Genomic DNA, 14799 nt, shown 5'->3' with positions numbered 1-14799 from the left:
TTAGAAAGATAAGAGTATTCTCTGATTTCAGGGTGACTTGTGAAGCTGGCAGTATTAAATTGCAAAACTGGGGAAGAACAAAGGACCTGGGCCTGTTAAATGCTGTTAAAAATTATGCCTAGCTCCTTTGCATGAGGATTTCAAATTTAACAGTATCAGAATATGTTAGCCACCGTGGAAAAACTAACCTCAGCCATTGCCCCCTTTGCCTTATTCCCTGGGACAAAAGTACAGTCATTATCTTGGGTCCATCTTTAACAAAAATGATTTGTCAAGGGCACAGTTTCAAGTCTAATACTCAATTCTCAGTCTTCAGACCTGTTAGCATTTATTTCAATGGACACTCTTTCCCTTTGGAAATACCTCTTCATTTGGCCTCCAGGACACTTCACTCAATGGCTTTTCCTCCTGTCTTTTTTGTTGGTTCTTCTCCCATCTGTGTGATTTCTCTTATCTCTCAGACCTCTTGGAATTTTGTAACATCACCAGTTACTTGCTAAGCACAGTCAGTTTCAATGTTAAATAATATTTATGTATCAAAGACTCCTGAAACTACATCCCTCCATTACTTCAGAATCATAAATCCAACTGCTTTCTTGACTACTCTACTTGAACTGTTCTCTGGATAACATAGGTATGATGCAGCAACACTACCCTCTCCCAAATCCCAGAGGCACTTATTTCTTGCTCATGCTATGTGTGCAAAATAGATTGGTTGGTCGCTCAGGTGTTTTGATCACCTTGGCAGGGAAAGGGATGGGACTAATCTCATTCTGGCTCTTCGAGTTCCAACCAGGAGATACAGAGATAACTTCTGTGCCCTTTTTCATTTGGTCAAATCAAGTCAAAAGGAATAGGGAAGTACAATTCTTTAAAGTGGTTGCAAGGAGGAAAAAAAATGTTTGTGAACAGCTGGAATTTTCTACTCCAGGTGTCTATTAAAAAGTCTCAAAACAGCCATGTCCAAAACTGATCTTATGTATCCCCAGTAATCTGCTACTCTTGTGGTCTTCCCATCTTTGACAATGTCAACACTCAGGCCTAATCTCTTGATCATCTCTACTTCTCACAGTTTCTATCTAACTAATCTGAAAACCCCATTGGCTTCTTTCCAAATATATCCGGGATTTTGTCACCTCTCAGCACTCCTACCCTGGTCTAAGCTGACATCATCTCCTTCCTGGATTAGGCAACAGTCTCTTAAATGGTCTCCCTTGTTTAGTTCTTGCTCCCTTCAGTCTCCACTCAACACAGGAGGTGGAGAGAGCCATTTAAAAGGTAAATCAGATTGTGTTCCCCCCTCAGCTCAAAGCCTTCTGTGACTCACCGGTTTTCTCTATATAACCCATAAGGTCCTACATGGCCCAGCTTTCCATTACCTCACTGACCACATCTTTCCCAGTGTCTCCCTTGTTCAGTCTGTGTCAGCTGCACTGTCCTTTGCTGCTCTTCATATCTTCCAGGTGCACTTTGCTTCAGGCCCTTTGTGCTTTTTCCATCCTCTATCTGAATTCCACCCCCCTCCCATTACTTACCCATGTACTCATTTCCTCACTTCTGAAAAGTCTTTCCTCAGACATTCCCATGACAGTGAGTCTTTCAATGGTCAACCTCTGAATTCTAAAATTTAATCTCCCTTTCCTGTCTCTTTGTATTCCTCTTTTCTGCTTTTTTGTTTTCCTTTTTCTTAGCTGTTAATCATCATATAGTGCATTGCTTTTTTAAAGATGTTTATTTATTTATTTTGAGAGAGAAACAGTGCACGAGTTGGGGAGGGGCAGAGAGAGAGAGGGAGAGAAAGAGAATCCTAAGTAGGCTCTTCACTGCCAGCGTAGAGCATAATGTGGGGTTTGAACTCACAAACTGTGAGATCATGACCTAAGCCGAAGTCAAGAGCCAGATGCTTGGGGCACCTGGGTGGCTCAGTTGATTAAGCATCCAACTTCAGCTCAGGTCATGATCTCACAATTCATGGGTTTGAGCCTCACATCGGGCTCTGCACTGCAGAGTGTGCTTGGGATTTTCTTTCTCCTCCTCTCTCTCAAAATAAATAAACATAAAAAAAAAAAAAGAGCCAGATGCTGAACTGAGTCACCCAGGCATCCCAATGCATGACTTTTTAATATGGCTTATTGTTAGCATCTTCTCAAATACAACTCCCTGAGGACAGAGATTTTTCTTTATTTTAATGATAGAAGAGTGTCAGGCACATAGAAAGTGTGCTCTAATTATGTGTTGAATGAATAAATGAAAAAAAAAATTAATGGATAGATTAACTGGGGCTATTCTAAACCTAATATGATCAGGACTTGGGGTTGATCTTGTCTTGAGACTCTTGGTGTCAGCTTGACAAGATCCACTTATTAATTACGAACTCCTCTGGCACTGAGAATTTTTGTGGTTTGTTAATGTGTTTTACTCAGGGTGATCACAAACTCTGTCATATTGTGGATTGGGCTATCAGGGTCAAGTTTACCAAGGCCTTCATTTGCTAAGATACTTAGTAGCCATGAGAAATAATGAAGAGATGCTCATTACAGACAATCCCTTCCCAATCAAGAGGGCTTAAATTCAACAAAGTGATCTTAAAATGAATCTGCCACGTTTAAACAGCCCATCATGATACATATTATAAGCTGAAAGACTCAAGTGATGGAACATAGTTGAAAATATTTTCTTGTTGCGGATGTAAATTGTCACAGAATTGTGAACCTTTATATCAGTTTTGACAACTGTTGCATTAGAAGTGTGTTCTGAGGTTCCCCTGGGCAGTTCCTAGGCCATTCTACTCTTTCAGGGTAGAAAATATGTTAGTACTCGATGTCCTTCACTATTGTGCCGGTCAGTGAAAACTTTATATCCACTGTAATAGAATTAGATGTTGAATTTGATAGTTGAAATGACAGACATAGTTTTCTATGGAACCACCTTTGTAGACCCTAAGCTTGGCTGAATATTTTTTTTGTAATAAATTTCTCCAAAATAGAAGAGGCTTACCAAAAAACTTTAGCATTGAGGGTAATTGATGTCCAGTATTTCCTGCTGAAATTTAAACAGAATAAATATCTGCATTTTTTTTTGCATATATACATACTGTTTAAAATAAATCAAGCTCCAGCATGTTGTTCATCATTCTCATGGACCGTTCACTAAAGTGGACTGAGGTAGACAGGAGCGTTTTTACTAAGATACCCTTCAGCTGGCTACAACTGTAGCCCCAACATTCAGGTCCTCAGGAATCATGTGTAACGTAGGTTTTAGGGAGGAGTATAGAACAGTTTTTAAGAGCATGAGATTTCAACCTCAAACATGCCTGAACTTGAATCGCCACTCTACAACTTATTACCTGTTCTTCTAAGTAGCAGAAACACCTATGAAAGGGGGCAAATAGTAATAACACTTACTTCATGTAGCTGTGAGAATAAAATGAGGTGACATACTAAAAAACCAAATGAGATAGTGGTAGGAGAGGTGCATATATTTACAATTTATTTTTCTAAAAAAAACCACACTGTATAGTACTTACTATATGCCAGGCATTTTTGTAAATGTTGTACAAATATTAACTTAGTTCTTTCCTCTAACGACCTGATGAAATGAGTATTATTATTATTATCATTTCTATTTGATAGTGGAAGAAACTGAAGGATGGACAAGTTTATAACTTATCCAAGGTAGTTGAACCAGAATTCAAACCCAGGAAATCTGGCTCCGTAGTCCATGCTTTTAACCGTGTGCATAGCACTGACATTATTTTCTTAACATGAACCTGTATTCGTTATCTATCATGCACAAAAAATACCCAAAACTTAGTGGCTTAAGTCAGCAAGCATTTATTATCTTACATTTTCTGTGGTCAGGAATCCAGGTGCAGCTGAGCTGGGTCTTCTACCTCAGGGTTTTTCACAAGGCTGCAGTCAAGGTCTTGGCAGGTGATTCAGTTATCTGAAGGCTCTAGGGGAAGTTGATCTATTTCCAAGCTCACTCAGGTGATTGTTGGCAGGAGTTGGCTTCTCCAGGGCTGTTGGATTGAGGAAGTCAGTTCCTTGCTGGTTGTTGGCAGGAAGCTGCCCTATGTTCCTTGGTACATGGACCTCTCCATAGGGCAACTTTCGCCATGACAGTTGGCTTCATCAGACTGAGCAAGTGAGAGAGCAAGAGAGAGGAGAGTTCTTGCAAGATGAAGCCATAGTCTTTTATAACTTATCTTGGAAGCGATACCGCATCATTTTGGTCATATTTTATTTGTTAAAAGTGAGTCAGTAGTCCAGACCACATTAAACGGAAGGGAATGTCACAGAAGCCCAAATACCAGGAGGCAGAGAATATTAGGGGCCATTTTAGAAACTGTCTACCGCTTGGCCTAGGACTAGTCACCAGTTTATCTTGGCTTTTTCACATTTCTTTTCGTATCGAGTTAATTTGATATCAAAAGGCATAGCTATTTCGACTGTCATGGCAGCAATGCTTTGCCATTATGCTGCACACTAAGTTATGTTTTGTCGTTTTGCTTACATCTCATTTTACACTGAAGAATCAATGTTAGCTGCTATAACATACAATTCAAAAAATTTAGTGATGTGACAAAGATACGCATTTAAAAAAATTTAAATCCAAGTTGGTAAACATATAGTATAATAATGGTTTCAGGAATAGAATTCAGGGATGCATCATTTACATATAACACCCAGCGTTCATATCAACAAGTGGCCTCTTTAATGCCCATTACCCATTTAGCCCATCCCCCTACCCAACACCCCGCCAGCAACCCTGTTTGTTCTCTTATGGTTTGTCTCCCTCTCTGTTTGTATCTTGTTTTTGCTTCCCTTCCCCTGTGTTCATCTGTTTTGTTTCTTAAATTCCACATGAGTGAAATCCTATATTTGTCTTTCTCTGACTTGCTTAGCGTAATACCCTCTAGTTCCATCCACGTCATTGCAAATGGCAAGATTTCATTCTTTTTGATCACCAACTAATATTTCATTATATATATATATATGCCACATCTTCTTTATCCATTCATCAGTCAATGGACATTTGGGCTCTCCCTGTAATTTGGCTATTGTTGATAGTGCTGCTATAAACATGGGGGTGCATGTGTCCCTTCGAAACAGCACACCTGTATCCTTTGGATAAATGCCCAGTAGTGCAATTGCTGGGTCGTAGGGTAGTTCTATTTTTAATTTTTTGAGGAATGTCCATACTGTTTTCCAGAGTGGCTGCACCAGTTTACATTCTCACCAGCAGTACAAAAGGGTTCCTCTTTCTCTGCATCCTCACCAGCATCTGTTGTTTCTTGAGTTGTTAATTTTAGCCATCCTGACAGGTGTGAGGTGGTATCTCATTGTGGTTTAGATTTGTATTTCCCTGATGATGAGTGATGTTGAGCATTTTTTCATATGTCAGTTGGCCATCTGGATGTCTTCTTTGGAAAAGTGTCTATTCATCTCTTTTGTCCATTTTTTCACTGCACTATTTGTTTTTTGGGTGTTGAGCTTGGTAAGTTCTTTATAGATTTCAGATACTAGCCCTTAATCTGATATGTCATTTGCAAATATCTTCTCCCATTCCGTTGGTTGCCTTTTAGTTTTGCTGATTGTTTCCTTTGCTGTGTAGAAATTTTTTATCTTGATGAGGTCCCAATAGTTCATTTTTTTGTTTCCCTTGCCTCTGGAGACACGTCAAGTAAGAAGTTGCTGTGGCCGAGATCAAGGAGGTTGTTGCCTGTTTTGTCCTCTAGGATTTAAAAAATAAAATTTTTTTTTTCTTTTTTTGAGAGAGACAGAAAGTGACAGAGCATGCATGGGGGGAGGGGCAGAGAGAGAGGGAGACACAGAATCCGAAGCAGGCTTCAGGCTTTGAGCTGTCAGCACAGAACCTGACGCAGGGCTTGAACCCATGAACCATGAGATCATGACCTGAACTAAAGCCGGACACTAAACTGATGGAGCCACCCAGGCGCCCGCCTCCTCTAGGATTTTGATGGCTTCCTGTCTTATGGTTAGGTCTTTCATCCATTTTGAGTTTATTTTTGTGTGCGGTGTAAGAAACTGGTCCATTCTGCACATTCTGCACATTGCTGTAAAAAATATGCATTTTTGATATGCATCACACTGCTCTTCTGAGTGGCACGCCTTAGATGGTGACGTAGGGATTTAGACTCCTTTCATCGTGTGGCTCTGCCATTTCAAAATTTATTTCTTCTAGCTACAAAACTGCGGGAGATTTTAAGGATTAGGCCTGTAAGTGACAGACATCCTCTCTTGCACGCATTGCAGTGCACGGAACTAGTGGCATGATCCAATTTAACTGCTAGGGAAGATGGGGAATATAGTCCTCTGTGTTTGCCCAGGAAGAAGAGGACAAATGGATCAGTGAGAAGTTAGTTTCACCGCATATCCTATTTAAATATACTGCTTGCAGGGGGGCTGGGTGGCTCATTTATTTAAGCATCTGTCTCTTGATTTCAGCCCAGGTCGTGATCTCATGGTTGTGGAATTGAGCCCCACGTTGGGCTCCATGCTGAGTGTGGAGCCTGCTTAAGATTCTCTCTCTGTCTTCCTCTGCCCCTCTCTCTCATTTGCATGTGCTCTCTCTCTCTCTCTCTCTCTAAAAAATAAAATAAAATAAAAATAAATAAATAAATAAATATGCTGCTTGCATTAAAAAATAAATATGTATTTACCGACACATACGCATACACACACTGTGCTTAGGTCTTCACCGTTAAAAAAAAATCTCCTCAACTCTGTTTATTTAATTTTTTATTGAAAAGATAGCATACATTATAGAAAGAGCACACATCATAGAGCATAATTTATCATTACTTAAGAGTGAGCAAGTAAATAATGGTATAGCCACTGCACAAATCAAGAGTGAGAACATGGCTAGCACTCCAGAAACTCCCTAAGTCCCATATCATTGACAGCCCCTCACAGTCATGAATTTCTTGATCATCACTTTCCCATGGTTCACACTTTCCTCTGCCAACTGCCAACTCTTTTGTTGTCTTCCTTTCTTGACTAGGGTTTGGAAATTGACATCTCCTCCTGCTGTCTCCATGTCCCCAGCTTCTGTTCTGCCCTCAACCCCTTGTCCCCCATCTCCAGGGAAGTTGTTCATCCTGCCACTAAGGCATTCAGTTCTTACCTTGCTGGACTTACTTGTGGAATTTGGCAATGGTGGTGACCTTCTCAAAACCTTTGACTGTTAGGGTGTTCTCTTCTGGTTCTTCTTTCATTCTTTTAACTGATTCCTCTCAGTTTTCGTGCAGATTTCTCTTCCTCTGCCCACCCTAAATGTTGATGTTTCTCATGATTCTGTCACTTCCCAGCAGTCTCGCCCACTTTTAATGTTTAACTCCTACTCATCAACTGTGATTGTTAAGTTGACATCTTTAGCTGTGCGCTCTCTCCTGAGCTCCAGACCCTTGTGCATGTCTTCATTTAGACATTTCCGTTTGAGTAATGTGTATGTATCTCTACCGTGACAAAGCTTAAACTGTTTGATTCCATTTAGGCAGCAGCAATGAGAATAAAAACAGGTAGGGTTTACCTGGTTCTTTCTAGGTGCCAGGCTCTGCTTTAAGTGCCTTACATGTATTAACTCATTTTAACAACCAATACCATAAGGTAATTACAATTACCACGATATAGATGGAAACACTGAGGCACAGGAGTGTTAAGCGGCTTGCCTAAGGTTAGGAAGAAATGTGAGCCCTGTGAAAGCCCTGATCCAGATTCTGGTACTCTAACTTCAAGCCAGTTTTCCAACACCTGAGCTATAGTTGCCTCTCAAGTCAGAAGTTGTGCCTAAGACTCTTGACCATGAATCCAACACACTTTTAGTAATATTTGGCTTATTCGGTCAGGGATGATGATAGTTTGGATTTATATGAGACCTTTTAATTCTCCAGAAATCTGAAGACATCTACTAACCAGTATAGCAGCTAAACAGTATCCAGGATGGCTGACCGCATTGCACAAAGTCCCCACATAGTAAAACTAACCTCTCTACTAATGGCCAAACTGACTCTCCTGCATAATTTTCTGATTATGAGTAGTGGGAGAAACTGTGTCTATCAAAGGCATGTCCATGCCTGGAAAGATGAGCAAACCATCTCTAGGATTAACAGGCTTAAAAAGGGAAATGAAAAAAGTGCATCAAGCTTAATGAAGTACAAATGTAACACACACATTTTATAACTACTGATAGAGTCTTCCTTTTTTGTTACTGAACTAATTTCTAAGAACAATATGATGGAAGAATGAGAAATTTTCATTGGCTCAGCCATGCAAATTAGTATTATTTTATAGCGTCAAGGACTAAAACAAACTGTGCAATATTTGAAGGAAATCTAGAGGCAACCAAGTAAATAATTTCCATGAAGAGATGAGTCAGTGGTGCGTGCTACGGAAAATGACAATACCTGGACTCTTTCAGGTATTTATAGCTGTGTTTGAATCATGTGATACTGCTGTTTCTTTCTCAGTGTAATGTTCCTTTAGGGGAGGAAGGGCCACAGCCTTGGAATGTGTTTGGACTCTGAAAATTGTTGCCCTTCACAGGAAATGAATAGTTTGTATTATGTTTCTTGCTCAACAGATCGGTGCTATGGCACTTAAGCCCACTGGTAGCTCATTCATCGTAATTCTCAGAATTCACTTTAATAATTCAAATGTTCTCCAAAGTAAACCTTTGACTTTCTCTTATTGCTCAGATGATGCTGGAACAAAAATCCACCTGACCCAGCAGGTAGACATGGCAGCACAGGTTGCCTCTGGAATGGCTTATTTGGAGTCCCAGAACTACATCCATAGAGATCTGGCTGCCAGAAATGTCCTTGTTGGTGAACATAATATCTACAAAGTTGCAGATTTTGGACTTGCAAGGGTTTTTAAGGTGAATTTTGTTTTGTTCTATTTAGGTTTTGTCATGGGTTAAAAGACTAACATACTAGTAGTCTAATAGATTTGCTGTTATTCTTCAAAATAATCTTTGTCCAAGTTGTGAGGTCCACAATCTTTGTCCACAGTTGTGTGGTAGCCTAAAGCCTTACAGATAAACTACCTCCTGTTTCTATTTCTTCACCAAGGAGAAAAAAAAAAAAAAAACCAGAAAATGATGCCCACCCAGATGGGAAAGTATGTGATTAAGTTTGTGGTTGAATTAATGATCCATTTTTCAGTACCAGGAAGCCTCTGGTTGTCTGTCTCTGTTTTCCTTACAAAAGGCATCACACTTTCTATAGTTACCCCATCCCCCTTTGCTTACTTTATGCCAACTAAAATTTCATGCGGCCAGAATTCTTCAGTAATCATTGGCTTTTTAATTCCGCCCCTCCCCTCATTTCATGACATCAGGCCAAAAGAAACTTATATAAGAGATATAGTATTAGGTGTTTTTCTCCTCATTTTCAATGTCTACATTGTGCCCTAAAAATATGGATGTGGAACATGAAACACAACATATAAGTGATTCTTTTTTGATCTTCATGAATTCATCATCTCTTTTCTTGATAAATTAATTAGAACCCCAGTGAGTTGATATATTAATTTAAATCATTTGGATCCTACTTTTCAGTATTAAAAAGTGGTAATGTGGTAATTATTAAACTCGGTGGCTCTTCAAAACCAGCAGTAAGTTTGAAAACAGACAGGCTTTGCTTTCATTATTTTTTTGTTGTTCTTTTTTTATTTGCTAAAGACCGGTTGCTAAATACCATCGCACACGAATTCTCTCATATGTGGTAGAGTGCTCCTGCCAATGCTATTTTTAGCACATAGTAGGCCCTTATATGACATTGCATTAATGACTTCTCATAGATTCCTCAGTCTTATAAGCCAGATTTGGAATTTGCTACTGTAATCATCAATTGACCTAAGCTCATTTTGAATCTTTTCCCTCTAAATTTAAATGTGAAGCAGGTTACAGATGAATGAGGGTAGAAAAAAAAATATATATATATATCACTGGAACGTGGCTTGATTCCTTAATGCATTAACAGGTAGATAATGAAGACATCTATGAATCCAAACACGAAGTAAAGCTGCCAGTGAAGTGGACTGCACCTGAAGCCATTCGTGCTAATAAATTCAGCATTAAGTCCGATGTGTGGTCATTTGGAATCCTTCTTTATGAAATCATTACTTATGGGAAAATACCTTATAGTGGTGAGTAATTAATCCTGAAATGGGCCTTTCTGCTGCAGGTCACTTACTTAGGTGTGACTTTAACTGCTTTGCCCAGGCTTAGAGGGCAGAGTTATGAGGCTGACCACACCATGTGCCTGTGGGAGCATAATAGATAAAATTTGATGACGATGATTTGCATTAATGAGGTGGTTTATTGCCTCTGTATCCTTTGCTCTTAAATTGCAGTCTTATAGACATTAGTTGCTGCAAGATTTAGTTTAATCTCTGCAGTCTGGGAAGGGGATGGTAGACCTCATAGTCTCACCAAGGAAATCAGTTTGCTTTGTAATCTGGAGTATAATTATCTATGAATTTAAGACCCTGATCTTTAACTTGTTTTTTGTTGGTCCCATTCTGTATTATTTAGGCATGACAGGTGCTCAGGTAATCCAGTTGTTGGGTCAAAACTACAGACTCCCTCAACCACCTAACTGTCCACAAGAATTCTACAACATCATGTTGGAATGCTGGAATGGAGAGCCTAAAGAACGGCCAACCTTTGAGACACTGCACTGGAAACTTGAAGACTATTATGAAACAGAATTTTCATATTCAGAGGCAAATAACTTCATCAGATGAACACGGAAAGGAACATTAAATAATGAAGTAGCAAAAAAGTTCAATAATCAGTCCAGAAATAAAGCTTATTAATCAACTGTGAAAAGAGCTTACCTTGACACATTCAAGTGATAGGGTCAACTTGGCCATGTATTATGAAAAAGATTATATGTTCATTTTATCGACTGGCCCACACTGCTGGACAGTCTATGATGATATTTTATCACTGTCTGGCAAAATCAAGCACACTAAATCCAGTTATTTTTCTTTTTTAAAAATACTTACATTTGTATTTATTGTTTGAATCACCTATCAAGAGGATCAACAGATGATAGTCAATTTTTACTCAGTGACTGTTGTAGCATTTTCCTGTTTACTGATTAAAGTGGTTATTCATTATTCCTCGGTTTGCTGAATCCCATCAGGATGTTATTATGAAGGAATCTGATTGCTTTGCTGCACAGCAGGACCTGTGCTTTGAGATTTTTTTTTTCTCTTTTAAAATATCCTGTAACTACAATGATGGTAAAGCCATGTTAAATGACTTGATTGTACTTGGAGTAATTGCACATATTTTTTTTTCCTATGCATACAATAATGAAGCAGCTGTTGAGAAAAAGAATTAAAATTTCTCTCATTTTGTAGAAGGAAATCATGGGATTTTTCTTTACCTCAGTATGTGTCATCTGAGAATCATCTACGTTAGTTTTAATCTCCTAATGTTAAGAATCAGATTGCAAGGCAGATGAGTTATTATCTCTGGAAATAGGTGAGAAACATCTAATAGCCCGCGAAATCGAGAAATAAGTATAAAATAGTTTAGGAAAATGAGAAGAGAGTAGTAGGATTGCTATAGCTTGGGTTCCTGAATAATTTTTTAAAAATGGGCCTTTGACATATAGGCTGGAGTTTTAAATTGACTACAATGTAGGTCAAGCTTGGTTTTAGATCTAGAGGCTAGAAATAATGTCTGACCTTGGTTATGAAACTGTATTTTTGTCTGGTAAGACAAAAGGGTTTTTACTCATCTTAAATGGCATTAACCTTTGTAAGAGTGTTACTGTCTTCTTAAGCAATGGGTGTATCAAATTTTGTGCTTCATTAGATGATGAGGGAGGGTTCTCAAAGGTAGTTTCAAAATCAAGGAGATATACAAAGATCTTCTGCCATAAAGTAATATGAATGAAACAAGCCATGAGGAAACAAGATTTTGAGTATATTTTCTCATCTTTAAAGCAGAAGAGGAGCATATTTAAACCATCACAGAAACCCACATTCAAAGTGGATGAAGCACTATGTGTGAGCTCTAAATGGAAGGCTGGAGGTAGAGAGGGCTCTAGGTACCTGACCCCTAGCACTTTAGCGATGTTGACAGGACTCATGTTATTCCCATCCTCTCCTGTGTCACCAGCGTTGTCCTCATTCTCATAGTCACAGATGGCTTGGTAGCAGCTGGGGCTCCCCGTTCTTTTCTCCTCATCCAGAAAATGGGAAATATCTCTCTATGCATTTTTAGCGTGCATAAAAACCATTCTTTTTATGTTCAGGCAAATCGGGGTCATATGCCCTTCCCTGGATGAATGATAGACTTAACGTAAATGTCATGTGCTGATTGGCTTGGCAGAAGTTGTGCCACTCAAACTGGGAATGTGACCATTTTTTCTGGAGACAAGTTGGGAGGTTGACTTATCTGAATAAAATTAGATGCTGGGTAGGTATCCATTAAGGAGAAAATCCCCTGAGACTTAAGTAGGTGTATATACAGACATTCAAACTTCTCTGAAACTAAAATGTGTCATGTAGAGCTAACAATAATAGAGACTTTTGACTTTTTTATAAATAGAAAATAGTTGTAAGCTAAGGTCAGCACTAATTATTTAAATCAATTGACTATGTATAAGACAACTTTATTTAAAGTCAGAGTCTAATTGTGAAAATTCAACTACTATATAATTTGTCTTACATAAATTTCTAAGAAAGATCTGATTTTGAAACATATAAAGGAGGTTATCCTCTCTTGTTTTAATAACACCTGAAACCCATTTTACTTACTACATTTGATTCTTAGAGACATTTATGTTCAAGGTTCTGTCAAAGCAATCTATTATTCTTGTTTTTGCCTGATGGATCATAGAGAAAAATAATGGATTCAGTTATGAGAAGCAGTAATAGATTTTTTTTAAGCTGACATAAATTTCTTTTCCTGTATAGAATAAAAAGATCAGGAAAAGATAAGTTGAATTTTCCTACAATGAGCCAGTTCTTGTTAAATTTACCTCCCATAAATTGTAGCAAAGCACTTTCTATGTAATGTTTTATTTATGTAATTCAGTTATTTGGAGGTGGTGGTGAGGGATGTGAGTACATCATTTCATGTGGTATTTCAAATCTCCTTTGACAAAAGCCTAAGAATTTTTGCAATGGGAAAAATTCAAAATTCCATTAAACGTCTTTTAAGAAGGTTAGAAAGGAAATAGGTTTACATTACCTAAGGTCAAAAGAGGCACAGAATGGATTCCTAATAGTTGTGGAACCTGAATATTGTATCATCAAAAAAAAGTAAAATCAAAGTGACCAGCAATCTACAAACTGGGCTGTGGGGGAGGCTTAAAGGACACTTAAGAACAAGTGTGGGGAAGTTATCAGGCTAGGCCAACTCACAACATGTACTCACAGCACATGTCTGCATGGGACTACCTGGGTCAACTCAACCACAAGGGGCCTACACTCTTTTGATTCTCTGATGGCCCGGAGGGAACCCTTGCCCTTGGAAGGATGCCATAATGTCACACAGCTGGAGCTTCCTTGAGGAAGCAGGGCCCAGCTGGTGATCCATGGCTTTGTCAAGCATATGCCCTATCTGCAATAAGGCTTCTCATAGTCTGGTTGAGCATATGGTTTCTGGACCAAAAGCCTGTCTAATAGTGTGTTTGCGATGACTTTTTAGGACTCTTTGCAAAGACACATTATGTGAACTGGAATGGTGATAATGTAGGTACTTACTTAAATTGTGTTATTGTGTTCTCCCATTGGAAAAGTCCACTCTTAAAAAAAATAATAAATGAGGTTTATACCTGGATATTGGAATTGCCTGTGGGCTCATCTGGAGATGTTTTTGTATTTCTTTGGCATCATTATGGAGAAGTTTCGGTCTATAGTCTCCAACATGATCCAAAATTTTAGTGTTGTAGGATTAAAAAAAAAAAGCTGGTGGGAAGCTTGGTGAAGAGAGAATACTTATAAATCTTTTAAATCCGTGGCTCCAGCAATATTTTAATTTTCATAGTGTCATCTTTTTACTGCCTACACTGCCCCATTAAACTCCTTAAGATTCTTCCTTTTTTATATTAAGGAAGTGGTGGTAAATCTCTTAAATTATTTATTATATTTAGACATAAATTGAAGAATAAAAATAGCACACAAATTCTGAATATCAGAGCCTGTTACAAGTTTAACTTCAGTCTGCACTCAGATGGTACTGTCTACATAGGAGTTATAAGATTAAGTTATAAGGAAAGAAACACCCAATTATTTCCATTTTCTCTTCTTGCCTGGGTAGTTTATCTGTTAGTCATCTGAAGTAACAGACTTCAATGTAACATCTTTTTCATCCTCATGGAAAATAATTGGCTCTTCCAGAAAAGGGTAACAAATCTCAAACATACGTTAAGGATCTAGTTATGTATATTTCTGTGCAGGGGATTCAAGTCATATAACATAATAGCCCTGAAATCATATGTTAGGGAAAAATGGTTAAAAGCAACTAAAATTGCTTGGCTTGGAAGAAGCTAAACGTTGTCTTGTAATAATTCTCTGAGATTTTAGAATAGAGCTTATGTTGTACTATATGTGAAAGGTAAAGTTGTTTGATATTAACCAAATCGCATTTAACTTTTATGGTCCACACAATTTCAGAGCAAAGGATATTATGGCTTTTAATTGTTTTTCAAAATCTGCATTTAATAATAGATTCAGAAAGTGGGAAACAAAGCCGATTAGCCCGATTCTATACTTTGAAGGTGCCACTGTGAGGTATTTGTCTCTAAAG

The 14799-nt window shown here is 38.3% G+C and overlaps 1 protein-coding gene across 1 annotated transcript in view; it reads left to right on the top strand.

The window, feature by feature from the left end:
* Positions 1–13830, top strand: part of FRK (fyn related Src family tyrosine kinase) — a 109234-nt gene extending 95404 nt beyond the window's left edge. Inside the window, exons 6-8 of the mRNA XM_003986478.5 lie at positions 8720–8901; positions 10007–10172; positions 10561–13830. Coding sequence (XP_003986527.2) covers positions 8720–8901; positions 10007–10172; positions 10561–10772 — 560 coding nt within the window. The 3' untranslated portion in view covers positions 10773–13830. The remainder of the gene's footprint in view (positions 1–8719; positions 8902–10006; positions 10173–10560) is intronic.
* Positions 13831–14799: the final 969 nt, after the last annotated feature.

The sequence above is a fragment of the Felis catus genome, chromosome B2 (assembly GCF_018350175.1).
Source record: "Felis catus isolate Fca126 chromosome B2, F.catus_Fca126_mat1.0, whole genome shotgun sequence".
Classification (NCBI taxonomy): Eukaryota; Metazoa; Chordata; class Mammalia; order Carnivora; family Felidae; genus Felis; species Felis catus.
The sequence above is the reverse complement of the archived record's forward strand: the minus strand, read 5'-3'. Positions and strand labels throughout refer to the sequence as shown.